The sequence below is a fragment of the Manacus candei genome, unplaced genomic scaffold, assembly GCF_025592945.1.
Source record: "Manacus candei isolate 608988 ecotype Guabito, Panama unplaced genomic scaffold, ASM2559294v1 h1tg000109l, whole genome shotgun sequence".
In the NCBI taxonomy this organism is placed as follows: domain Eukaryota; kingdom Metazoa; phylum Chordata; class Aves; order Passeriformes; family Pipridae; genus Manacus; species Manacus candei.
The window spans coordinates 1,280,532-1,306,730 of NW_026138157.1; the positions used below are offsets into that span (position 1 = coordinate 1,280,532).

At 46.6% G+C, this 26,199-nt stretch overlaps 1 protein-coding gene across 5 annotated transcripts in view; it reads left to right on the forward strand.

Moving 5' to 3' along the window:
- LOC127461573 (exocyst complex component 3-like protein) overlaps positions 1 to 25,949 on the forward strand; it is a 42,829-nt gene extending 16,880 nt beyond the window's left edge. For 2 of the 5 annotated variants that reach the window (XM_051769499.1, XM_051769498.1), the window contains exons 2-13: positions 594 to 917; positions 2,528 to 3,122; positions 4,798 to 4,915; positions 8,846 to 8,920; positions 11,052 to 11,152; positions 12,185 to 12,277; positions 13,627 to 13,759; positions 14,740 to 14,850; positions 16,297 to 16,452; positions 19,471 to 19,592; positions 21,120 to 21,305; positions 23,230 to 25,949. In XM_051769499.1, coding sequence (XP_051625459.1) covers positions 594 to 917; positions 2,528 to 3,122; positions 4,798 to 4,915; positions 8,846 to 8,920; positions 11,052 to 11,152; positions 12,185 to 12,277; positions 13,627 to 13,759; positions 14,740 to 14,850; positions 16,297 to 16,452; positions 19,471 to 19,592; positions 21,120 to 21,300 — 2,009 coding nt within the window. In that variant the 3' untranslated portion in view covers positions 21,301 to 21,305; positions 23,230 to 25,949. The remainder of the gene's footprint in view (positions 1 to 593; positions 918 to 2,527; positions 3,123 to 4,797; positions 4,916 to 8,845; positions 8,921 to 11,051; positions 11,153 to 12,184; positions 12,278 to 13,626; positions 13,760 to 14,739; positions 14,851 to 16,296; positions 16,453 to 19,470; positions 19,593 to 21,119; positions 21,306 to 23,229) is intronic. The other 3 variants (XM_051769502.1, XM_051769501.1, XM_051769500.1) reach the window with 3 other exon arrangements.
- The last annotated feature ends 250 nt before the right edge of the window (positions 25,950 to 26,199 follow it).

The following is a 26,199-nucleotide window of genomic DNA, read 5'->3' on the forward strand; positions in this document are numbered from 1 at the left end:
TTCCAGGAGGCTGAGATCACTCTTGTCTCCTCTGAATAGTGCTGTTAAAACATGGAAACCGATCCCCTTTCTCTGGGGCTTTACATCCCTGTTGGCTACCATGAGACTTACTGGGAGGTGGGGAAAAAATTGGCTCCAAACCCAGATGTGATCTCTCTGCCAAAGAAAAGCTCAGGTGCAGCCTGGGCACATGGGGTGGGTGGAAAAGGATGTGTTCTTCATAGAAACTATTAATAATCAACTCCCTTACACTGATAGGATTGTCATCAAAATAACTGGCAGCGCAGGGATGTTTTAGTCATTTAGAAAATTCCAAAAATTCCACTGGCTTTCCCCTAGTGCTTGTGGTTAGATTATGTATGAGGTTTTTGACATTATTTTCCTAGAAGAGAGAGGGATTACATAAGAGGGCTGGCAGCCTATAAAAATGTCCTCACTTGGCAGGGACAGGAACCAGGTTAGACTTCTTCAAAGACAGCTGAAGCCTCTAGCTGCACAGGAAAAAAATAAATCAGAAGAAGAGAGAACTTTTCTGGGAGACGGATGCTAAGATCACCTTGCATAGAAGTGTTTCTAATGCTTTCTTCTGACAGTATTCCCATTTGGACAGAAAGCCTCTGAATCTGCTTGGATCATGAGGAAGACAAAGCATTCCTGGGCAGCCGTGGCGGGAAGAGGCAACAAGGGGGAGAAAACGGCTGAGGAAAATGCAAGAATACTGCCCAAGGCCACACATGAGGAGAGAAAGAAGCAGGAGGCAAAGAGGAAAGGGACACTGAAAACCTTGGCAGGCAAATTGCTAAAGACTGTGGTTGGTGGGAAGGAGGCAATGAAGAAGGCTGGCGGTGAGGATGTGGCAGGGAATTTGCTAAAGATGCCAACCAGTAGGAAGGGAGTGGAGAGAGGGACACCTGCAGGTAACCTTGAAGTTATCTTTGGGTCCAGGCCTGGATCTTGTCTGCCTCACTCAGCCCTGCAGGCTCTTGTTTTCATCAGCTTTACACTCTCCTCCTTCCCATCCTTCTCCTGAATTCTCGTCCTTTCTGAACTGTACTCTTGCTCCTCTGGAGAGCTGTGTATTTCACTTTGCCTCACAAGTGTTTCTCTTTATTGTTCTCATTTTTATCCCTACAAAGACTCCTGATATGTCTTGTGAGAAAGATGATGTATGTGTGAGTGACACCCTGTTGGTGTGACTGTGCTGTTCTTCCACAGATGGGAGGGGCAGATGGGTTGTACCTGGGCTAGTTGTGCCAGTTAAGCATTTCCTATGTGTTGCATGTATCAAGGCAGGCCCAGTGCAGCTTGTAGGCCGCTCCTGAACAGCTTGGACATTGCTTTGTTGAAGATCCTTGCATCAACCCTTCTCCAGTTCCTTTCATGTTTCTCCCTTTAGTCCTATTTGGTTTAATTCTTACTACATATATGAGATTTTTTTCATAGAGGAAAGTTAGGATTCAGGTGGAAGATAATGGAAGCTCATACTTTTTCATTCTTTACTCTACACCCAAAGCTGTATCCTGAATTATTTCAGAGTCCCACTACTTCTGGCTTTGTTTAAATTTCCCTGAATCTCATCAAGTTTGATTTTTCCTCTGGACTCTGCTCCAGATACCTTTGGACAAATATTTTCAACTCTTTGTTGCTCAATTTTGTCATCTGTAAAATGCACAGTAAAAAACCTGCAGCTCTGTGCAGCTGTTGTGAGATTACATCTAACCCTTGTTGGTGAGCTAGATGTGATGGGTAAGACATTTTAAAAACAAGCAACAGTGAAAAACTTCTCCTTCCAGCTTCTGAACTTTAAAGATTTCATAATGCCTTGATGGGATGTCTGGTGATTAGGGCAGTGGCTCTGTCACCACAGCTTCTTGCAGATGTGGAGGTCACGGGCTGTTGTGGGAATCCCCTTCTAAGTTTCACTTTTGGGCAAAATAACACGCCTAATCATTTGGCCTAGTTAAAATACCCTGATAAAGAGAGGGCCCTGGACTGCACTGAGCAGTCTCAGCCTAAGGCAAGAGCTCGCTGGCAGGAGTGACACCCTCTGTGTAGTTATGTCAGGCTTGAGCGGGTGAGAGGGACCTTCCAAGGGAGCTTGCAGCGCTTTGGTCCTGCCAAGGTGTTCTGTAGAGGAAACAGAGGATTCCTTCTAGGCTTGACTTTCAGCTGTTGACTTGTTCAGATGTCCTTTCTTTAATGCTTTTCTTTTGGACAGAAGGTGCATTCCTTAAGGAAAGATTGCCATTAATGAACCTGCATAGCCCACATGAAGAGGTCTCTGGGATGATGATGAGAAAACTGCAGATTAGTCTGCAGGCTTGGTTAGCCTGGAGAAGGGATGAAAGAGAGAAAGAGGGAAAAAAGTGCTTGTCTTGAGGAAACTGAGAGGTATTAGTGCTAGACCTTAAGTGAGCTTATCTTAAATACATATGTATAAACTACATACTTCATAACTTGGATATTAAAGCAATGAGTCTTATAGATGAGTGAAGAAACAGCAAATTGTGTTCTTTCTCTGTTGCAGAGGAAACCATCTGCATATGCATTGAGCAAGGAAAATTTTTGGAAGCTTGTGATCATATTTATAATCTGAAGCATTCTGGAAATGATGGTGTGCGAAAATCTGAATCACTTTATGCGCTGCTGGCTGAACGAATGTGGACTGTGGTGGAAGAAGTGCTCCGTGGAAGTGGCAGGATGTTCCTGGAGCCATTGCAGTCAGTGGGGGAGTCACTGAAGTGGGAGAAGCAGAAGGAAGCAGACTGGCTTGGCAACAGCCAAGGAATGGATTCTGTTTGCACCTGGAGTCCAAACTTCTGGAGGAAAGATCTGGAGGAAAAACTGATACAGTACTTGACAGCCCAGATTCCCCTGTTTGGTTCCCCTGCTAACACAGATGATACTGCACTAAAACAGCATCTGAGTCATCTAGAAACGACATTTCTCCCCAGCCTGGAACACAGAAGTGATGTCTTCAAGGAAGCAGGACTGCTTGTCACCTATGCCCGCTGCTGTCGTGCCTCTTTGTGTTCTCACCTTTCCACACTTACTGACAGTAACCATTTCAGCTTCAGCCAATGTCTTTTAATTTATGAATGGGGCCTTAAAATATACAAAAGGTACGTCTGAAGGACTTTTTCTCTGCATTTTTTTATGTCTCTATTTTTCAGTTCTGAGCACAGTCTCCGCTTCCTGATAGCACAGCGATGCTCAGGGCTCTTGCTGAGTTTAGGCTTGCCCACTGCCTCTTTTATCTTCTGTGCTCTCAGAATCAGAGCCTTTTTTCGTTGCAGTACTGCCTTTTTCTAAATCCTTAGAAGCAGGCTCAGGGGCTTACCTGAGGCAGGCAGGTATTTCTCCACTGGACTCCTGTTAGACCTGCACAGTTTTCTGCTTTATTGAACAATTTCTTTCCTCGTATTAAGCCTTTTTTAGCAAGGTCCATAATACTTCAATTACTCCAGCCTTTCTGTCAGCAAGGTGCTCTCTGGGCTTCTCTTGTCGTGTCCTTGGTTCTTATGCTGCTTTATCTGGCTTGTAGTTTGCTCAGTTGTTTCTATGCTTCCTGCATTAGTGTTCATATCACAGGAAAAACATATAGCAGATCATTAAATTTCTGCCCAACTTTGGGAAAACAGATGTGGTTTTCCCTGTGATCTGAAGAGCAGCACATCTGGGACCTTTTGGTGAATTCAAAGCCTGTGGGTACCATCAAAGCCTGAAGCTTTCTTGTGATTTCTTTTTGTATGGTAGAGGTGGTGTTTGATTCTCTGTGTCCATGGTTTCGTTGCTACTTGGCAATTCCAATCTACTCATGCCCTAATAGTTTTCAGCCCTTTGGGGTTATTTGATTGCTTCCATCCAAGCCTACATCTTCTCTGATCCTTGTATTAATTACACTTATAAACCCTTGATTAGCTCATCAGCAGTTCATCAGGTGGGCTCTTCCCACACCCAGCTCCCAAAGGAGGGAAACAGTGTGTGGGTACACATTGGCCATAGTCAGACACATGGGAGAAGGGGTTAGGATGCATCCCTTTGACTGACACTTTTGAAATGGTAAAGCTTTAGAGTAATGTATTGATAAAAGTATTGAAAACTTACATGAAATTGGAGGTGAAAAATTACGTAATTTAAATTTATAAAGAAAATACAAACATTTAACATATAAAGAAAAGTCAAATATAGGAAAAATGTATTATGTAAATGCTGAATTCCTTCAAAAAAAACAAACCAACCAAGCAAGAGCAGCACATGACTGTATTAGTCATGAGGTAGTGAAGAAAGTGGAAATGAGAAGAGCACAGATGCCAGCCTTAACTATTTGAATTTTACTCTCTGAATACTGTTATAACCTCAATGAAAACTCATGCATAAATGCAGTTGTCCTGGTATATAGCTGCTTTTTATTCCACTTAGACAGAATATGTGACACTTGTAAAATTGTGCATTCGTGCAAGTGTGCTTGGGTGACTCTACCTAAGCCTGGAAAGGAATTCAGCAGCAGCAATGAGGGAAACGGAGAAGGAAACAACAAAAAAAAAAGTGTAATTTGGGCAGCAAATATGGGAAGAAGGAAAAGAAACAGCATAGAAAAATAGCTGGCAAAAGGACATGATAAAGATCATCTACATGCTGTGACTGCCCAAACACGGCAAATACAGCTGGGTTCTTGCAGGGCACCCTGTTTTCTTACTATGAGACTGTGGTGCCAAGCAGGAGTTGCCAGGCAGGCAATGGGCTGTGGACCATGGGAAGCTGCCCCTCTGGCTGAGCTCTTGTTTCTGTATGCAGTGGCAGCAAGGCATGTCTGAGACCCAGCCAGATCCCCCAGCACAACTTTTCCCTTGATGGACAGTATCTCGTGTGGATTATTTTGAAGACTGAGGAAAAGTTACTTGCAGTCACACGGGTAAGAACTCAAGGGTTTTACCCCAGTCTGCCTGTTCTATTCCTGTGGTTTTAATTGCCCTTATTAAATTAGCTGCTCCCTTGCAAGCTGAGCCAGCTCTGCTTAGCTGTGAGTAAGCCCCAAGGTCTTGACCAAGTTTCATTGCAGATGTGAAGATCCATGATTGTCTACTGCCAAAGGGATGCAACCATGTACTTGTTCCTTAGCAGGGAAAACGTCGGGACATTTGCAAATCTCTCTTAACTCATTGTTGCACCTCCATAGAGCTGCAATCTGCTCTGCTTAGAAGCCCATGAATCTGGAGGAAAGGAAGCCTATGGGTGAAACCCACTTCCTTATTGAGAGCCATTTCAAGGTGCTGTTAATCTTCTATTACTGAGCCCATTGTGTGCAATGGTTGGGTGTTTTTACAGCTGTGTAGGATATTGAGGCTGCTGGGTTTGCCTGTATGTGGACCCCTCACAGCCCTCTCCAGCCTGCTGGATTGACACTGCTGAGGTTATAGCAAAGACTGTTTCCAGAGTTCAGCACAAGGAAATGTGCAGCTGGTGCACAGCCAGTAGCCCTCCTGTAAGGTCGGAGGAGGGCATCCTGCCATGTGATCCCACAGGTGACCCCGGCCCTAGGGCTGCAGCACCTCTTTCTTTTCTCAGCAAAGCTCCCCTTTTGAAGAATTCTGTTGAGACATGTGGAATACAAATGAAGCAGGGAAGATGTGTTGTAGCAAAGGGGAATTCCAGAGGAAATGATGTTGTTTGCAAAACTCAGCGGGGCCTTTCATATTCAGCTAAAGCTGAAATGCAGCAGCAGGAGTTACCACACTCATCTCTCTGGCTTTCCATTTCCACCAGCCCCTAGGGAGGAGAGGAGGGGAAATTCTATGGCAAACTGCTGAATCATCCCAGGGAAAGTACTCTAAATTGCAGAGATTTTCCTCAAGACCTATTCCCTGAGGGAGAACACAAAGGTAGTCACAAACATAGGAGTAGAAGTGCCAGCTGGTGACAATATGCTTAAAGCCTACTGATTTCAGAGTTTAACATTAGGTATCTTTATGGGCTGTTTCTCATCGTTACCCTGGGGAAGACCACATGTTCTTAAGGTCTTTTTTTAGCACTTGTTTCAATGAAGGAAATTACTCAGGGTAATGCCACTGAGGTTATTTTAGGGCACGTCTCTGGGTCATTGACAAGCCCTCAAAAATGCTGACTAACAGTGATGGAGAATTCAATTGTTGGGTTTTTTTTATAACTTCCCTCTAACATAGTAGCTGGAGAAAGCTTTTGCTTAACCGTGGGCTTTCTGCTTTTGTGATGCACGAAGTGCTGAGCAGGTTCACCTCAACTTGGCAGTGGTTACGAGCACTTGTACCATGCTACCCTGAGTTGACTGTATTTTTTCATGCCACCTTGGATCTGGAAGCATTGCAGCTCTACACAGTGCTGCATTATACATTGAGAGCAGAGCTGGAAGTGCTGGGGAGTGTAGCACAGCACTACCCTGGCTTGTTTCAAACCTAGCCAGCTTGGGACCAGCTCCAGATTCAAGCTAATGAGCTTAAGTGGACATAAGCTGATTCCATATGGAAAAATTATGGATGTCAGTTCACTCAGCTCAATGGCATAGCTTATAAAACCTACTTTATCCCTCTGTTTCTGGTTCCAGGATACTTCAGCCCTTCATTATTCCAAACATAGAGGAAGTTGCTATTGAGCAAAATTCTTGTCAGTTATGTCTGAACAATTGTCATGTATAATTCTGACTAAATCACATGGTGTGTGTTTTGCCACTTCAATGGATGACTAAATTTTTCTAAATTAGAAGAGCCTGACCAGAATAAGCCATGGCCTGCTTTGCCTATAAATACCTGGCTTATCACAGGGAGTGCCAGCCTGATATCTCTGCACACTAAAAGCACTTTAAACAGAAATGAACGGTGAGAACTGTGACCACATCTGAAGGTGCTGAGAGCTCAGGTGTCATGTGGGGTTCAAAACCACTTGCAAACACCTTTGTGGGGAACTTGGTCAGCTCTGCATGCAAGTGGCATTCCCTCAGCCTGGACGTGTCTAGGGCCAAGGGAGCTTTAGACATGAGACTGCAAGGTTGGTGAACTGAAAATGATGGTGCCATCAACTGGGTGGTCAGCCTGTCACCCTGCCCCTGTATTGGGGAATCTGACATGAGTGCAAGGCAAACCTTCCAGCATGATGCCAGCGTTCATTCTGATACTGAGAGGTGAAAAATGAGAAGGGTTTACACTAACCTGCAAAGGATCACTCGGGTCGGTGTCTTTTCCCCCCTAACACCTCTATCTTTTCAAACAGACAAAAAGAGGAGTGAGTAGTTCATGTGCTTTGGAGAATTTGGGCTGAGGACCTTCTGCTGCCCAAACGAATAAGGTTGTGCAGTCATTCTGCCCACCTTCCTGCCAATGTGTCAGCAGTGCACTGGCACCCATCTTAGACAATTTTGACCACACTTGGTAGCAACGTAGGGGTCTCAAGGATGTTAAGTTCTTGCATGTTTTAAAACAGCAACCAGAGAGAAGAGGGACCCAAGTTATAGCTCAGCCTCCTGCATTTTCTGAGAGGAAGTAATTGGCTGGACAGTCAGCACAGATGGACTGACCATCCATGGATCTGAGGCTTTGCAACATGGGGTGCCATATCTTGGCCAGACAGGGAGGAACAAGAAGGAAACTGGGCCTGTTTGTTACAGCAGAAATTCTAGTCCTCTCTCCAGCTCAGAGCCTTGGTGCCTGAGGTGCTGGTATCAATGCAGAGCTACAAACAACAAGCTCGTGTTAATTCAGACACATCATCTGACCCAAAGCAACTAAGTACCATGGCTCAACAAGTTATTGCCTTGCAGTTACTCACTAAACCATACTTTGTCCCACTGGGGAGCAAGACCTTCATGTTGGCTTAAGCTGGCTCATTTTAGTGTGCAACTGGGGCAGGCTGGAAGTGTTTGTGCAGCTCGGCTGGCATGTGTTATCTCAGCACATCGTGTTCACACAATTGCTCACAGTCAGGTGATGACACTCCGGAGGAAAATAATTTTTCTCTGGTTGTTTACAACTGCTTATTTGCCTTTGATTAACACTTTTCAGTGAGTATGGAAGAGCAGTTGTTTTAAATATACTTTTGATGAAATTCTTCAGTTGACAGCCACAAATTTCCTAATTCATCAGCCAGAAAAGAACAAAGAAAAAAAATGGCAGATCAGACTTTACATTCTTTGGAGGAAGATGCAGGAATGAAATAATAAATAAACGAGCCAGGCTTTTGAGTTTAAAGCTTCTATAAAGGTCAGATCGTGTTTTAAGCAACAAGCCCTTTCTCTGCAGTGTTAGTTTTGTTTTTACAACCCATTCAAACTACTGTAAGCCAGCCAAGTCTTGGGAAATTTCCCATTGTGCAGCCTCATGGGGCTCATCTCATCATGACAGTAGCTTTAAACACTAACCCGAATCCTCTTTGCACTCACAAGTCCCTGGCTCAAGCGAGGGAATGCTTTTAATTAGCGCTGGCTCGTTTATGTGGGTGCCGATTGGAGCTGGGAAGGGTGGAAAATCTCAGCTACAGTAGCTGGCAGCATGGAGCTGTGTGTCTAAGCGTTGTTTTGCTGTGTGGGCGCCTTCATTTGAGCTAAGCTAACTAGGGAAGACTGTAGATAACCCAAGCTGACACTGGGATGAAAGGAAGCTGCAAATCATTTAAACTCAAACAAACAACGTAGAACAAAACAGAACAATGTTATTAGGTCAGATGGAAAATAGCCAGGCTTTGGGTTAAATGAGACAGCCAAAAAAATAGAGGCAGAAATTCATCTAGCCCAAGTGCATAATGAGAGGCTGGGAAACCTAACTCATTATGAATGCCATTGTATCTCAACTGTTCTTTTTTCTTTTCTTTTAATGTTTAGGAGGAAGTAGGGAAAGCCCTGAAAGAAGCCTTTGATATTGGGAAACCCCCTTGTACAGATGCTACAGTCATTCAGGTAAACGGGGCGGAACCAAAAAGGTCTCACACTTAGGGGCAGTCCTGTTTTTGCACACAAATATGTGGATATTTGGCAAGACCCAGTTTTACATGTCTCAGGCTAAGCTCAATGTGTTAGAAGCTTGCCAGTTAGCTGCCATACTTAGACTGTGCCTGTTTGCTCTCAGACCTGTTTTTGTCCTGTGCATAGACAAAGAAAAAAAACTAACTAAAATAAAAATGAGCCTGAGATTAGCTAATTCAAACTGAAGTTGTATTTTCATTTATGCACCTGGATGTTTATGTAACGTTCTGTAAAGTCATCATGTATGTTAACCACTCTGCTCTCTATGAGTTCTGCAGAGCACTTCTACAAAAGCAGTGAGGGTTGCCAAGCTGTGGCAGGGCCCCATATCTGGCAGTGCAAATGCAGACAGGCTCCCTGCTCCTGTGCTGGGTGCAGCAGTGACTGCTGCCCTCATGGGTTGGGTGGTGAGAGGGGATACTGTAGAGCACAGCAAAGGTGAGCGCTCGAAGGGCACTGCAGAAGCACATTCTGCTGATTTATGAGCAGCACATACCACGGCCAGAGGGCGTTTGGATCAAGACCTGCAGAAGGATTAAAACAAATCCTGGAGCTCACATGTAGGCTCAAGTGATGCTGGAGATCAGGGGCAGGATGCAGGCTGCCACAACTGTATCTTTCTTCTCAGCTACCACCACCCCAGTGGCAGTCCTCTTTCAGTTCATGAAAGAGGAAATTAGCTCCATGGTCCTTTGGGATGGCAGACAGCCTCAGGTACTCTATTGGAGGCACTGCAGCTGTCCTTCCTCATGAGGATACAGCTTTAACTTGCAAAAACTAGCTTTTCTGGCCCAACTCAAACCCCGGAATCAAGTGCAGAGCTCACAGTAGGGACTGTTTGCTCCTCGCCTTGCCCTGTGTCCACTGGAGTGGTGGAGCAGTGATGTACCCAGTGATGTATCTGTTCTAGAGTGACTTTTAGCCACCAAGACGATTCGTTTTCCTGGTCCTGACTCACAGAGCAAAGGTTTCTAACAGGAACTAGGACAAAGCCTGGTTTGAATCCTGCGGTCCTCATATCTGCAACATCTGGCCATGCTTCAGCATGAGTGGTTTTCTCTGTTGTGTATGAAGCTGACAGGTTCAAATGCTCTGGGGTGGGTGATGGAAAAGACTGGATAAATAGGAAACCCTTATGAAATGACTGCCTCCTCAATTTTCACAAGCTGACACTGAAGATCAGATAAAAAATGAACAGGGTGTCATAGAAACTCATCAGCCATGATTTCCTGACACTTTGGGGTGGCATATTTTATCCTGTCCCTTTGGGTGAGCTTTTACATCTGTTGTGAGCAGTGGAAAAACCCATTCATGATGTGAGCCACCCTTTGTCTCTGGATGACGAGCACTGGGAGAGCACAGCCTATGAGGCCATCTGTCTCCTTTTATCCATCTGGCTCTCCTTCCCTTGCAAGCTTTTGTTTCCACAGAGCAACTAATGGGCAGCATTAAGTTGCCACCTGCTCAAGCCTGCCTGATATGGGGTGAATTTTGAGCTGTCTGGCACAGCCCACCTCCTGCAGACACCTGGGCCACCCAGCTGGAGTCAGGGGCAAGACATAACACCATAGGTGTGAGCAGTGGTGGCTGAGAAGGTGGTAGATGCCCTCTTCAGACATCCCTGGTAGAGACCCTGGCAGAGGTGCAGGGCACACAGTTACAGCTGCCTAACCTCTTTTTTAGCAGCTGCCCCCAGATTTATCTGTGAGGGTGAGTCAGGTAGGAGCACAGGTGCTCCTGCAGATGTCAGGTCTTTGAGCTGAGCTGCCAGGCTGGATGTTGCCAGCAGAGAACATCTGCAGAGACAGGCTTTCTCCTGGACTCCAGCCTGCTGACCACAACAAAAACAGTGGTAGCAAAAATGTAGGGTCAGGCATTAAAATTTGGCTCCTGAAAAATACTTTTATTTCCACTGTAGCTGTAAGGGCTCTCAAAACTTAAGCAGAAGTTGCTGCCTAGAGGGCAGAGGGATTTGCAGCAGGTGAGCAGTGGGATGTATTCCTGTTCACTGCATAGGTAACAAATGGCTTTGCCCTGCCCTCCTCTCACACATTGAAATCCACAGATACTAACAGAGAAGACAGAGGCTGCCAGGCGTGTCAGCGAGAGCCTCAGTGAGAAGGTGGAAGCTGTGTGCCTGGAGCAGTGCCTGAGATTCCTGGAGAGGTAAGAAGGATGCTTCTTTCCCTCCTTGATAACATTCTTAATGCTCAAAAGAAAGAAATCCTTATGCAGCAACTGGGGATGCTGTATTCACCTGGATCTTTAGTTTGATGGCTATTTCCTGCTAAGCTGTTTCTGGATAGACAGCGCTTCACTGCTGTTCCATGTGCTCAGCATTTGCTGTTGGGCTAAAGCTGAGGAGACAGTGCATCTGGACTTGCCAGGATGGTTTAAAGCCTTGGGGGATGTTCTGGAGAGACTTAGACCTTAAACACAGCCAGGAAGAGGGGCAGCCATGTAACCAGAGCCCAGGCTTGGCCCTTCCTACCCTGGCTGTTCTTCCCAGGCACAGTGCTTCTTGCTGGCTCCATGAGGTGATGAGGAGCTCTGCTTTGTCCTGGTTTCATAGGAGGATGAATGTCTTTTTCTCATCTTCTGCCCTCTCACCACTTCTTCTGACTCCCTTTATCTTCTTTTTGTACTTGGGCATCTCTCACCCTATGCATACCCTGCATCAGAAAATGCTGGTTGTAGGTGAATGTTTCAGAAAGAGGTTTCATTTAAGATCCTTGGCCCTCCACATGATGAGAGAAAGAAATTCCTATAAAACAAGGTTGTCCAGGAGCCACTCATGAGACAGAAACTGCAACAAAGCAGTCAATAGACTTTGTGGGTTATTCATACATGCTGAGTCTTTGTTCCACAGCTCCATTGGCAAAGCCTGAGTTGCTTCCCAGAAACAGGTTTTGCAGCAACAACAATCATAAAATGAACCTCCTGCCTCTTGGTCCATATCAGGGGCATTCAGGCAGCTTGAGGGCTCTCCCTGTGCCATTCCTGTGCTCTCCTTCCTCACCAGCTGGGCAGGGCAGAGATTGCCTTTGTCATGCAGTAGATCCCACCTTACAGAGTGAAACTGTACATTGAAAAGACAAATAATCACAGAGTATTTCTCTGTTTTGCTGACAGGCTGCTGCTGTCAGATGCATTATGGAGCATGCCAGATTAAAGATATGTCTTCCTGTTTTAATTTAGCTATGAAGATGAAGTAAGAAGCTTTCTCCAGCTTGATGACTGCCCACCAATCTGCAGCAGCTTACGAATCCTAGAGAACTGCTGCCTTCTCAGGTTAGAAACCAGAGCCTGGGGAATGAATGAGTTTTCTGCTGTCTGATCTCCTGAATCTGCTCTGCGGCCAACCTTGCTTCCAGCTGGATCTGGGCATTCGACCCTGTGCACACCAACCCCGAAGCACAGAGGGAACCAGCTGTTGCCAGCAAGACCCTGTCAGAGCTGCCCTGGCTGCCCCAGAGAGAGGGAGGCTCAGATGGGGGCTGTGACCTTGGCCAGAGGGCCACGACTGCTGCACTGGCAGCGCTGTGCTGCCACTGCTTGCCAGCTCCCAGGTCCTGCAGGTGCAGGGGCTGTAGCTGGTGATCCGCCATCTCCACCTTCCTGGTGCCCATGGCACTGAGCAGGAGGCTGGCAGCAGTGCTGTGTCACATGTGGAGACAGTATCCTGGCTACCCCTGTCTGTGTTGTGCTGTGGTTCCTTTCACTGGCCTGATCATTCTTCAGCACCAAAGCCTCATGAAGATTGTGCTGAGATGTGTGTGCCAGTGCATTTGGTAAGCACAAGCTTCTGTGCTCTGCTGAATGAAGCCCCATGGATCATGCCAGGCTCTCCCTGGGGTTGCTAGGAAGGAGGGAAGCAATAAAGCACAGAAGGGTGGAGGAGGCTGTTTCCACCTATGAGCTAATTTTGGAAGCACTTGCAGCAACGGAGAAAACAAAGTTGCTTCACTTCTTCCTGTGCAAAGTTATCTGGGGATCTCTGGAGTCAGCAAAATGCCAAAATCCAGCATATGCACTGTGATTACTTGACATCAGAGCCTTGTGTTGAGCCTCGGTAGCTGTTTTGTTTGTTTTATTTGCATGTTGCTGATGCTGGATCCCAGACTGCATACTTATGAGTCTCTTTTATGTAATTCTTCACAGTGATCCTGAGAACGAAGTTGTACACTGAACTTTTCCAGATTGTAAAATGTCTGGTTTCAAGCTGGTGATAATTTTAACCAGGATTTGCTGATTTGAAGACTGTTATGATGGGAGATAATTGTCTTGTATTTGTAGGTTGTCTGAGGTACACAAATGCTCATTCAGCCTCCGTTTGTCAAGGCCACTTCATGCCTACTCATTTTTGAAAATACTAGAATTTTTTACTGATCTGATCTCACTAGTGATGAGTACAAGTGGCATTTGTGTGCATTGAGCTTTCCTGTCCTTGTTGCAGTGTCTTAATGAGAGCCATCCAAAAGATGGGTGCACAAATGTGGGTCACTGAGCTAGCCCTGGACCTGAGCATATGTCCATTCACTTACCCAGGCAGTCATACTGGTTACAGTAGGAAGAGTCTTGATCTGAGAGAATAGCCTGATCTGATCTGATCTATACTTTTCATATTTTTTTTTTAACAGGACTGTCTGGCTTAAGCTAACATACATTTGCAGTGCCAGCACTGGCCAGGATCTTAAGGTAAATGGATTTCTAGACAGGATGGAAGATGACATTACAGAGCGTTTTCTGCAGACAGTCACTTCTAAAGTCAAGGTAGGGGAGATCTGTTTTAACACTGACTATTTTCAGACTGTAGGGCAGATATGCACTTCAGTGTCATGTCCTGCTTTGGAAAGGGTGAAACCATAGTTTGGTCTTCCAGTCCTAAGTGCTTCTCTGCTTTGTCAGAATCTGTGTACGGACAGCTTCACTTTTCCAGTTTTGGGATCCCAGTTCCATTGTTTGTAGCGTTGCTGTTGTGCTACAAGTAGGCACCCCATGGTGCCTCTAGGAATCCAGACCCCAAGGGCTGAATTTCACCGAGTACCTGCTCATCCCCAGCAGCTAGGCATCTTCTCAGGGCAGTGATAACTCACAGAGCCCAAGGCTGTGCTGAGTAGTCAAGAGGCAGAGAAGACTGGCCAGAAATATGTCCCTCCCTTGAGATAAGTTCCCCTCCCTTCACACTTGCCAGTATCAGCCCATTAGCCCAGACACCCTTCTGATCCTGGGCTCTGTGTCTACGTAACACACAATTGCAGGCTCCTCAGTGTGTGGTGTTGTGCATTTCCCTGGGAAACTCCCCTGAGCATCTTCAGGCTCATCACACAGGGTCCCTCGAGTAGGCTGGAGGCAGCAAAAGGAAAATGATGAAAGAAACCCTGGCTACACTGTGCAGTTTTGGTCTCCAGAGCTCATTGCCAGCTTGTCCCATGGGCCCACACACTGGGATGGGAACTGGGGATGGTTCTGACAGGGAGCCTGGACAACCCTGGGAAGAAACAGGAGAGCTAGGGCTCAGGTTTTCAGTCTTCCAGGTTTGGACTTAAGAACTTAGTACATCCTTCCTGAGTTTTAATTGTTTCTTTCTTTTATGTTTTGCTTTTCTTTGAAGTAAAGGCACAGGATGCTGCAGCTTGTGGAGGAGTCTGTTTCCGAGATCAGAAAGAGCAAAGGCACAATAATCCGTGTCTGCTGACTGTGTGGTGTCTCTACATGTGCACCCTTTGACTCTGTTTGTGCCTTTTCCTCAGGGAACGCTGAAGAATCACTTCAAAAAGTGTGACAGTGGTTTTGGCCACATTCTTGAATCCTTAAAGCAAAGCTTTTTGGCCTTTGGGAAGAAACAAACAGATATGTATGAGGTAAGAAATAAGTAAGAAAGTGAGACAGAGATGTTACTTAGGAAATCACTAAAACTAGTCCTTGAACCTCTGGATGGAGCAGTATTTGAACATTAACCCAAACTGCAGTTTTGTCTGTTGTCAAAAGGGCTTTTAATTATCTAGTGGTCTCAGTCTAGTTCCTCTGTCCAACAGAGTTGGATAGTGACATCTGAGACCTTTCTGTTATCACAGCAGAGAAACCAGCAAGTGAAGAAATGTGGAAACTGAATGTACCTCCTAAATACAAAGGGGGAGCATTGGGCCATCTCTGATCCTACCATTGCCACAATACCATTATACTGGCAATTCACAGCTTCTAATGTGCTTCAACCTTATTTGTAAGGAATATTTGTCCCTTTGATGGAGGGAGGACACAGAGGAGTGAAATGTCCAGATTCCTAAAGGACACAGAGAAACCTCACAAAGAACCCAAGATTTTTCACCTTTACAGTAGCCTAAATAATTTGTCTAGAATCTTACAACACCTTTTGAGTCTGTCTCTTCAGCAATGAGTTTGGTACCTGGGGAACCCTCTTTTGTATTCAGGCTGGATTTGCTGCTGCTACCTGTGCCACATATGTCCCTCTAAAGCAGAGGGCTTCCAGGTCTGCAGTCTCTTTGACAGTGATTTTAGTTAGCATTTTGCAATGTGGAAAAGGTGACAGAAGATAAAAAAATAGGAGCTATTCTGCTGTTGTTCAGAGCCTGTCACTGGACATTATGTCACATTAGTGCTGGGGCAAGCAGCAGCTTGGTGGCAAAACACTGTGCCAGAGCTCTCTGTCTCTTGCTTTGTCTGTTCTGGACAGAGCTGGGGATTTCCTGTCCCTTGGACTGCAGTCTAAAACTGCTCTCATTTCAATTGCTAATGAAGTGTGGCTTCTGTGCAGCAGCCCCTCTCCCCTTAGAAATGCTCTTCAGCCCTTTCAGGGGCTCCACATTGGAGTTCCTCAGCCCATTGGAGTTCCTCCACACTGGAGTTCTCAGGGTGACTCAGAGGGAGATACCAAGTGACTCCTCTGTGCTCAGCCACAGCTGTGTGCCAAGGGTATGACCCTGTGTCCAGTGTAGATGCTCCAGGGAGACTGGATCTGGCTTTGTAGTCCAAGCTATTGCCAGGTGATGTGTTTGTTAGCCATGCCAAGTATCACTGCAGCTCTGGAGCGTGAGTGACCTCTGGCTGAGGTAACTGGTTCCACTGCTTTTGTTCCACGTTTATCATCAGTGTTTATGTCGTCCCCATGCAGCTTGGAGCTACCCCATGTGTTAGACCAAGCATTTTAAAGGGATACTTAAGCAAAGAAATGAGACAGCCATCTGCATGGACACTATATCCACTGTCTGCACTGCTCAGAGTCCTGTAGGTATGGTCTGGTCCTTGCTTAGTCCAGGGAAGTTAATCTGTGTGTCTTTGCTCTGGAACAGGCCCTCGTCCAGGCTGTCAATGCCATTGTTATTACAGAATATGTGCAGGCTCTCCTGACCACTCCCAGGAAACCATCTTCTGTGCAGAGGAGGAAGGTTGTCAACAAGATAGAAGAAGATCATAGGATGATGCAAGCCATCTTTAAAGAGTGCTTAGTAAGTCTTTGATATGGTTACAGTTTTGCTCTCTTGTCATCAAGAATGGTACCAGCAGAAGAAAAGACTCTGAAAGCAACAAAAAAGCTCAAGAGATTTTACTGCAGGGGTATCCAGCTTCACAGAAATGGCAGTCAGATGTGCTGACGGCACTTCTGATCTGCCAGAAGCTGTTAGTTCATGGTTTTGAAATGTGTGACTGGAGGAGGCAAGTTTCGCACTCCTGCCACTGACATAAAAATGAGGCGTACTCCTCTGAGCTGGTGAGACAGCTCCAAAGCTGTCAGCTCCCCCCAGCAAGCCTTGGGTACGTGGCATGGAGGGGCAGCACTTTCCTTGAGCCTCTTGAGTGATGAACCAAACTGGCTGCTCCACATCTTCACCTGCTCCGTGGATTGCCCTTCACAGCTGCTCCTCCCTGGACATGGGGTGTGCATTGTTATACATCCAGCCTCCTCCCGCCCCACAGGCCCTTCCCAGCCCCTCAGATCTGGGATGATGGCTGTGTGAGCCATTTCCCTCTGCTGCAGCGTTTCCCCACAGGCAAAAGCATGCTGATGCTGTTGTGGTTGGTGACAGCTGTGGGGAGGAACGAGTCTTCCTGCAGGGTTAACACCTCACAGCACTAAAAGGTAAAGGTACATTGCAGAAGGGATAGATTAGGTGTAAAAGCAGAGCCACGCCTCTGAAGTAAACCTGTGGCAAAGTGCTAGGTCTGATTTGCAGAAACAACTTCAGAAGCTTAAAAAAGTTTCTTTGCTCAATTCATAATCTGGTGTAATTGGCAGTGCCACACACGGCATCTGCGGATGCCACCAGGCTGTCACATGGGTCCCTTGATTACCCAAGGGCAAGGACTGCAATGGCAGCAGCATCCCCTCCTGCAGCTGCTCCAGCTGGAGAATCACTGCTGTGCAATGTCCCTGGCATGGCTCATTAGCAAGTGCAGGTTGAGAGTGCCTAGGCACAGTGCTTTGTAAGAGGCTGGGCTGAGCAGCACAGTGGTACTGGTTGAAAAGTCAGTCTGGTAACAGAACTCAGATGTGACAGAGCTTATAAGCCCCCTTGGCTATACTGGTTTTAATAATTTCACAAATTCTGAGTAATTCTCACAGCTTGTCAATTTAAGTGCTAGGGACTGAAAATCTATTTTCTCACAGATGAGTCCCCTGCAAGTAATTTGTCAGCAATTCTTACTTTGTCCAATGAATAAAATGAAATCTAAATGATTGTCTGTAGGCTTCTCTAAAAACCTCTCTGAGCTATTACAATTAATGCACTAGTTTCATGGTGGAAAGCTGGAAGCTGCCAGTGCTTTTAGCTGAAGACCCACCTCTCCTGTAGTGATCAATCACAAATGAGTCAGTGCTTTGAGCAATCAAGCCATGGGGAATAGCAGGAGGGTTCTCTAATCTTAACTCTGAAGTTTACCAGTAATGCTCTGCTCAGCACTAGCTTTGGCTGCAATATGCACAGAAAGCTGGTTTTATAGTGCAGAGGAAATACAGGAAATCTAATTATCTATTAAGACCCTACATTTAGCTTGGGTGAAAAAAGTCTGCATCTGGTCAGCCCTGTGTGCCCAGTCTGTGCACTTTCTTACTTGAGGTGGGAGCACCGAAAACCTTGGGAATGAAATGCATGAGCGATTTGCAGGGACAGCCTGATCCTCAGTCAGATGAGGCACACAGTTATGCATGCAAAATATGTACTCTACTGCAGACTGAATTTATTGTGCAGTTGCTGCACAGGCTGCACCTGCTCTCTGCCCTGCTATCACCTCTCTTCAGGCTCTTCCTTCCCCCTCCATCCTCAAAACACATTAGGAAATACCTTCCTTCTCTCCTAAGAGCAGTACATGTCAAAGACACTTAAACACTGCTGACAAGACACCTCTTTTTTTTTTCCTTTTAGACTGCAGGCTGTTTACCTCTGACCTTGCTTGTCTGTATAGTGCTTAACCAAATCTGACGCCTTCAAATTAATTAGCATTTTGTAATAGTAAGCTTGCCAAGTATGAAGCTGTACAGTACTGGTGCCTCGGGAGCTGAGTACAGCTTGTGCACTGAGCCGAGCTAGGCATGCTGTGTGTCTGCAGTGCAGAGGAAGAGGGGGAAGGCTGTCTTCAAATATTACTATTATTTTTAATTTATGTTCAGTGCGGAGGTGCCGCATGGAGAATGTGACCTGCTCTTCCCAGTGCCCCGTGGAGATCAGGGGAACCTGGGCTTCTCCTGCCCCAGTTTGGCATCCCATTCTCCAGGTTTGCTTTGTCACAGAGTCTCTGTTGATATGGTGGCATCAATAATTCAGGGAAGCAATTTAACTCTATTATGGCACTGACGAAAAATGTGAGCGAGACCTGAAGCTCTCTCTTGGCAGTTCATCTGCATTCTGCTTCTCCAGCTTTGCTGAAAATGCTGTGTGTTTTTTGATGAGGCTTTTTTTTCTCCTGTGTGCTCCAGATTAGAGGGAGCTGATCATATGCAGCATCTACCAGTCATGTCATATTACTTACACTCTTCAGCCCTGCTTCCCTTTCTTTCTGTTAGAGGATCTGTGTTCCCTCATCCTCTCCCTAAAGTCTCTTTTCTGTCCCTGGGCTTGCTTTGGGGCAGCAGAAATGCCAGCATGTTTGGCCAACAGAGCTTGTTTTCACATAGGCCAAGCAGAGGGCTATGCTTACCTCTGGAAGCAAAACGCTCCCCAAAGGGTGAAATGGTCTTGAAAGGACAGGCAATTTAGAGAAAAATGAGGTACATTTCCTTCACCAAAGTAAATGCAGGAGGGGATTCTGCACTGCTGAATGTAGTTGCCCAGTCACCCTGGAAGCAGTCCATGACTGCTCCCCAGTTTCTCTTCTCCTACCCTGGGGGCAAACCAGGTTTCTATACATGCATAGACAGTCCAGCAAAATTCCTAACTCACACAGAGAGATACCCAGTCTGATATGAGTCTGACTCTTAACCCTATGTGCTGTTTCCCTTGCCCTGAACACACCTTTGCTTCTTTCCTCAGGGTCCTGCAGCTGGTCCCCTCAAGGATCCCATAAAAGCAATTTTAGAACTTATTCAAGCTTCCGATGCGGAGGGGATGGAAATAGCACTTCTGCCCATTCTCAAAGAATTTCCTGAGCTCAGGTAATGTCTTTTGTTTGTCTGTCTGCTGCACTTTGACATGATTAGTTGACACCAGAAGACCTACAGCAGTATTAGTCCTGTGATACTTTTTGCAGTGTGCTGGGCCAGGCACAATGGTCACCTTTGAGTGAACTTGGTGCTGCCCCTTTGCAGATGCTGATTAACACAGTTTATAACTTTGCCAGATATGAACTGGTGGAGCTGAGATGTACTTCTGTAAAGGTGAATGATGGATGAAATGGCTGTCAACAAAAAAGAAATGCTGTTGGAACATGCTACCTGAATGGAGAATTTACAGGCACATATGTGTCAAGTGTAGGTTTCAAAAATATTCTTAATACAGGCATTTCATAACTTCCAAGCACTTGGCTTTTGGCTTCAATACTTTACCAATCCTTGTATAACTGTTTCCACAAAATTCCAGGTGCATTCAACAAGAATATACACTTCCATTTCTTACAGGAAGCTGTAAACAGAAATGAAACACAACTTTTACTAGGAAGGTGAGGTCTTAGCTAACTGCATTTGTTCCAAGGTCTGTGGTTTATTACATCTATCTTTTGTTCTGATGTGCTGTGCAAGTGATTGTGTTTTTCCAACCTAACATGATTGTAGTGAAGAGCTCTCTGTCATAGGATGCTGTGAAGGCCAAAAGTGTGAATAGTTTCAAATGGGGAGCAGACAATTTGTGGTAGATAATTATTTCAGTGCCTATTCAACATGACAGTCATGATATAACCCCCAGCAAGGGAAGTCTCTGAATTGTAGACTGCCAGAAGCAAAGCAAAGAAAAAAGACAAAGAGAGATCTTGTGCTTCATCTGGTTTCTGTATTCTTTTCCTAAACATTTACTACTTTTAAAGATGCTATTGAGCTAAAAAGCTGCTTATCTGATACAGGATAGTGATTCTTACTCTCTTACTATGTATATACATACATACATAAATAATATATATGTATAGTATAGGAAGTGGGCATAGGAAGTACTCAGAAGACCCAGGTCACAGAGGAGGTCATCCTGGTGTGAGTGGATGCACTGTTCTTGATTACAACAGATTTCTGTGTGTTTAAAACTGTTTGGCTTGGATACATTTGCCTTATATCTAATATGGTGCTGCTCAGCGAAGCAATGCTCTGTAGAGTAAAAATCCTATAACCTTCCAGATGAACAAGAATTAGTGCCATTTGCGGGGAGAAAAGACATCAAAAATGCTTCCAAATGGTCAAATACAGAGTTATCTGAAACCTATTATGATAGATACAAGTATTTTTCTTGGAATAACCTGAGTTGAAGGTTTCCACAACTTCACAGGGATGCTGTGTGCCCTGGGCTTGGGATCCGTGAGCTCAGCCACGTCCCAGACAACCCTTCTGATACAGCCTCCTACTTCTTAGGTAGCCAGCAGGTGTCAGAAAGCAGCTCAGCAGCTTTCAGTCTTTGGTCTCATCCAGCAAAACTGAGTAATAGGAAGCAAGGTTTTTTTCCTTGACTCATTTGCTGACCTGCCCTCTTACCCTTTTGGAAAGGAAGGAACATCTGAGTGCTGTGCTGGACCTCAAAGACTCACTCAGCCGACAAGACAGAACTGCTCTCTTGAAGGCATTTGAAGATAATTGCAGGGAATCAGAAACAGAAGCAAACTTACTTTTTGCAGATATAGAAGTAAAACCTAGAAAATATGGGCTCTGTGGCTGCCTCTGCTGTTAGCAAAGGTAGGTGTGTATGTGTGTTTATGCGTAACATGAATACCTGTACAGGTGCAGGCATTCCTGCTTACAGGGAGGTGGAGCAATGATGGCTGTAACATCACCACCTCAAGGTCCTCATTGCTCTATATGCTGGCTCTACTTCCCTTTCTCCACCTTTAGACTTCCACCTCATGGAGGATCATGTTGTAGGCAGTGCAGGGTGCTGAATGCTTAGATGTGTGATTCAGGTTACAGAAGGGACAGAGGAGAAGACAGGGCTCTTCCTCCCCATCTTTCACTCCTGTCTGTGTGTTCCTGCAGCAAAGTCTCTCTGCAGCATCCTCTCCTTCCCAGCTCTTACCCTCTGCATGGACAGGGTCTCCCAGGCAAGTGCTGCTGCCTCCTGGTAGGACACACCAAGGGATCTTCTTCTCAGTGGTCCTCCTGCTTCCCTGGTGCCGAGGGGAGGGATATGGGAGCCCCACCACTGCCCCCTGCAGTGGTGACAGCTGCATTAATTGAACCAGACTTGGCCCTGTTTAAGTGACTGTGCCATGCTGTGAAAACCAGAGGGAAGTGTGCCCCCTCCATGCTGGCAGCAGCAGCTGGTGGCAGAAGGGAGGAGAGTTAAATCAGAGGGATGATTGTCACTGTGAGGTGTTAAATCTCCTGGCATGAATTGCTAGTGCTCATTTGGAGCACCTGCAATTGCCTTTCAGTCTCCCAGGGGACTCCTTCGTAGTCACAAGCTGGGCTTTTTTTTTTTTTTTGGGTAAGTTGAAGCAGTTCTTGAAGCTGAGCAGTTCCTCATGGTTTTAAAATACTTGTTAGTGGAGAACATGCAGATATTTTCTTCACTTTAAATAATCAGCAACTTCTTTTTATTCCAAATTTATCCAGCTCAGAGCCAGAGAATTTTGTTTTATCTTGACCAGGTCAGATCCCTTGGCTACCAGAAATAGTCCCTCTCACTTTAATATCTACAGACTGTCACCAGTCACCTTCTGTTGGATAAGCTGACTAGTTTGAGTATCTCAGGTTGAGAAGCACAGTCCCTTTCCACCTCCCGTGCTCTCAGGTGTCACCGTTTATTTATAGTTACCCATGTTAGCAGATCAGGGACGAGTTATGCAGGGCTCTGACCTGGGGCCTCCAGGCACAGGCAGGCTGTCCTGGTAGCAGGGAGAGAAAGCAATTAGAGAAACAATTAATAAGCACACAAGCTTCCCCTTCTTAATGAAAACTGATTCTGATATAATGAACTGGCTATCAGCCACCCATTTTTATACCCTCCTTTAAAGAAATTACCCATGGTGTCACCTTTGCTTTATTAAAGATATCCAGGAACATGTTTTTAAAACAATCTAAGTCATTTAATCTCCTATTTTGTGAAGTCCCCTGGGCAAATAGGCTCCCACATCTCAGCAGACCAGGCTGAGTCTGCACTGCAGTGAAAGCACATGTGTAGCACAGGTTGGTCAGCTCACCTGAGCTCAGGGGTACTAGAAATGGTGAAATTATGGGATGCGCCACCTTCTTTCTTCCATTGCAGCCCTGGGATTTTGCTGCCATGCCCTGGGGTGTGACCTGTAGGTACTTTGGGAATCAACTGCTTTCTCCTCATCAGGAACACATTTGTCCCCTCTGTATATGGAAGTGGGAGGACTTGGAAAAAGTGCTAGGTTTGGTTGTTTCATGTTTGCATGAAATGTCCTTCCAGAAGAGGAGTGAGAAGGTTTGTCTAGATAGGGCAGGCAGCAGGGATGCTGCCTATGACTATGGACCCATGGATTGTGTAGCCCAGGAACTGGAGAATTTCAGCAGGTGAATGTCAATACATCTTCATGCAAGAGTCAGTGCATAGGAGGGATGTTTCAACTGTTTGACTCTCACACATGTTTTCACAAGTGTTATTTTATTACCCAGATTTTTTCTTGCCTTCCCTCAGGCCTGCTGTGAGAAACGTGAAGCCTTGCTCCCATGTGGCAGCATCTGCAATCACAGCTCCTTGAAAGCATCAGGGACCCATGCAGCTGGACATATGGAGAAGCCTGTCAGCTATGGAAGACACAGTTCCTGCATTTTTGCGGGAAAGCCACGTGGCTCAAATCCTAATCTTCTATGCAAAATCCAGGAGGGAGATGGATGAGATATGGCAGAAAGACATTCCTCCAAAATTTCCTAGAGATTGCCACTTAGCTGAGTCCTAGTAGTTATTCCCAGAATGTGGCATGGTGGCATGTGTGAAGGAGGAAGGTTCACCCTTACCAAATTTCTCTCTGTTTCCATCCCTTGTTTCCTGCAATCTCACATGAAACCAGGGACTGCTGCACCACACGTTGTCCTAGTGTTGCAACCTCCTGAGGGACTTGGGATCCTCTTGGGGAATCCTGCCTAGCCCATCGTGCTGGGAGTGCTTGCTGGTCTGGGCACCTTGATCCACCCCCCCGAAGCCTGACCCACACCAGGAGGGGTGCAGACAGAGCTGCCTCTTCCTTCACTCACAAAGGCTGTGACCTGCTTCAGGGGCAACCTGCCATGGTGGGCTGTGGGATGGGGAGTGCTTCCCGTATGAGTTTTACAGCTGGCTCTGGAGCATAGTCTTGCATTCATTTTTATCCCTTGGTTACTGGAAATTTCCTCTTGGAGAGGGAGGAGAAAGCCTCGTGGGAAGCAGGCAGTGAAAGGAGCTGTTTGTCCGAGCCTCCGGGCAAGGTCTCTGCTAGTTTTCAGATGTAAATAGGCAGTTCTGACAGGAAAACACCGACTTTTCTTCCCAGTTATCTATGGACTGGTCACAACCTCCAAGCTGGATGTGGTTCAAGGCCCTCCTTTGCTATTGTGCAAAAACAGGCCATTAATGCTCCTCTCTGACAGCATAAACAAGCAAAAGAACTCTGCCTCATATGTGCCAGTGCTTTTCTGAGCTGCCATTTTCCCTCGAATCTGCTTCCCTAACAAGTAAAGGGGAAAATCTGTGCATAACCTGTCAATGTGTGAGGCAGCAGATGTGTCATGCCCTGGGACCCAGGGAAAGCGCAGACCTGGTGGGTTCTGCCACGTTCTGCAGTGCTGTGTCACCATCCCAGGGGCACAGGTGTCCCAGCTCAGGGGCAGCTTCTCTGCCCAGAGCCCTGGGTGCAGATGGGGTCCTGTGAGCTCTTCAGGAGCCAGGCAGGTTTGTAATTGTCACTAGCTTTGCACCTGGTGCAGTGCTGAGCGTGGCAGAGCAGCAGGAAGGAACAGGCTGCTCCATCTCCAGGGAGTCCTCTGTGTGCTTTCAGGGCCCCACGAGACCTTGGCATCGTTACACTGCATCCCTCACGTCACTAAAGGGCAGTGGGAGCATCCCATGGCCTGAATGCCCTTCCTGACTGCATGGCTGCTCCAAAGTCCAGTCCTAGTGTCCCTCACATTTCATAGGTTGTGCATTGCAGCTTCAATGAGACCTTTCCTGGGATGTGGGAAGGCTGGGGGAGCTGAGGCAGCTGCAGCCTGGACAGGTGGGCACAGCTGGGCTGTGGGGCTGAGTGGGCACCTGTCCTCCAAAGGGTGCCAGTCTTGCCAGGCACACTGGGCCAGTCACCCTCCCCTCCTGACGAATTGCACATTTTTTCGAGGGTGGGAAGGGATAACAAACCTGCATGACAGACCCTATTGTGACAGCAGGGTCAAGGTCAGCCTCTGCCAATGGGAATTTCCAGCAACAAGCCTTCCAGAGGAAATAAATAAAAATAAAAGCCCCTCTGACATTTCAGTCACCATTGGGCTAAAAATAATGCCACAGCATGTGGACGGCTCTGACCACGTACGTGTCAATGTCTATGTATGTCTCTGCTATTTGACATCCACAGGCAGGCGAGGGTATATTCCACTTGGAAGCAGCAGCTGGGAGCTGTGAGGGACACTGGGCTCGCCAGTGCTGTGTGTGGAGAAACACCCCTTTCAATGAGGCTTTGTAGCAGCAAGTTTATGCACACTGTGTGTAGCATCCAGTCATGGAGAGACTAAATAAAGTCCTGAGTTTGTCCATGAGGCTTAGTGCTGATGGCATATGTGAAGTTTTCCAGAGCCATAGGGCTCAGAGAGTTGGCTGGGGTGGGGCATGGGCAGTGATGGGGAGACGTGGCCTGGTGTGGAGGCAGATGGTGTGGGAAGGGTGTCCTCTGCCACCTGCAAGTCGCCTGAGGGGAGCAGATGGTGTGTAGGGAGTTTCCTAGTGCATCCCCAGGAGGGGAAGCTGTGATAAGGGGACGCTGGGTCACTCCCTAGAACTGTCTGAGGTGATCAGAGAGGGGAGGAAAGGCTGTGGGGAAGGAGGATGAGGGATTTTCCTTGTTTGGGGGGATTTTAACCCACTTTGTTTTGTGACCTGACCTTCTCAAGTGATCCAGCCTCCTACTTTCTAGCCTTCACCCTAGGCTGGGGTTAAAGCGCTTGTGTGGGATTTGTACCTCTCTGCAGAGGGCTGGGAAGCAGGGTCACACTCAGGACTACCTTGTGGCCTTGGGATGTGGGCAGGGGCAGCCCTGCCATTGCCATCAGCTTGCCAGGGCCACCATGGAGCTGTGCTGCTCATCTCCCACTTGGCCCTGCATCCAGTGACTCCACCTCTGCGAGCAGGACGGGATCGCTCAGAGCTCAGCACTCAGATACTCCCTGCATAAAGTTCCCCTCCCATTCCTTTGGGTTTCGCTGTGATCCCCTTGGCACAAGGGTCATGCCACTGCTATGCTCACCAATCATCCAGACGTGCCAGCCTTGGTGATGTGGGCATCAGGGACTTACGTGCTGCTCTTGGTGGTTTAATGCTTTGGCTTTTTTGGGAGCTGTGCTCCATTTATCACCTTTCTGGCTCTGCACTGGGCTGGTTGGGTGGTGAGCAATGATTTGTCACCCATGTACCCCACACTGCTTG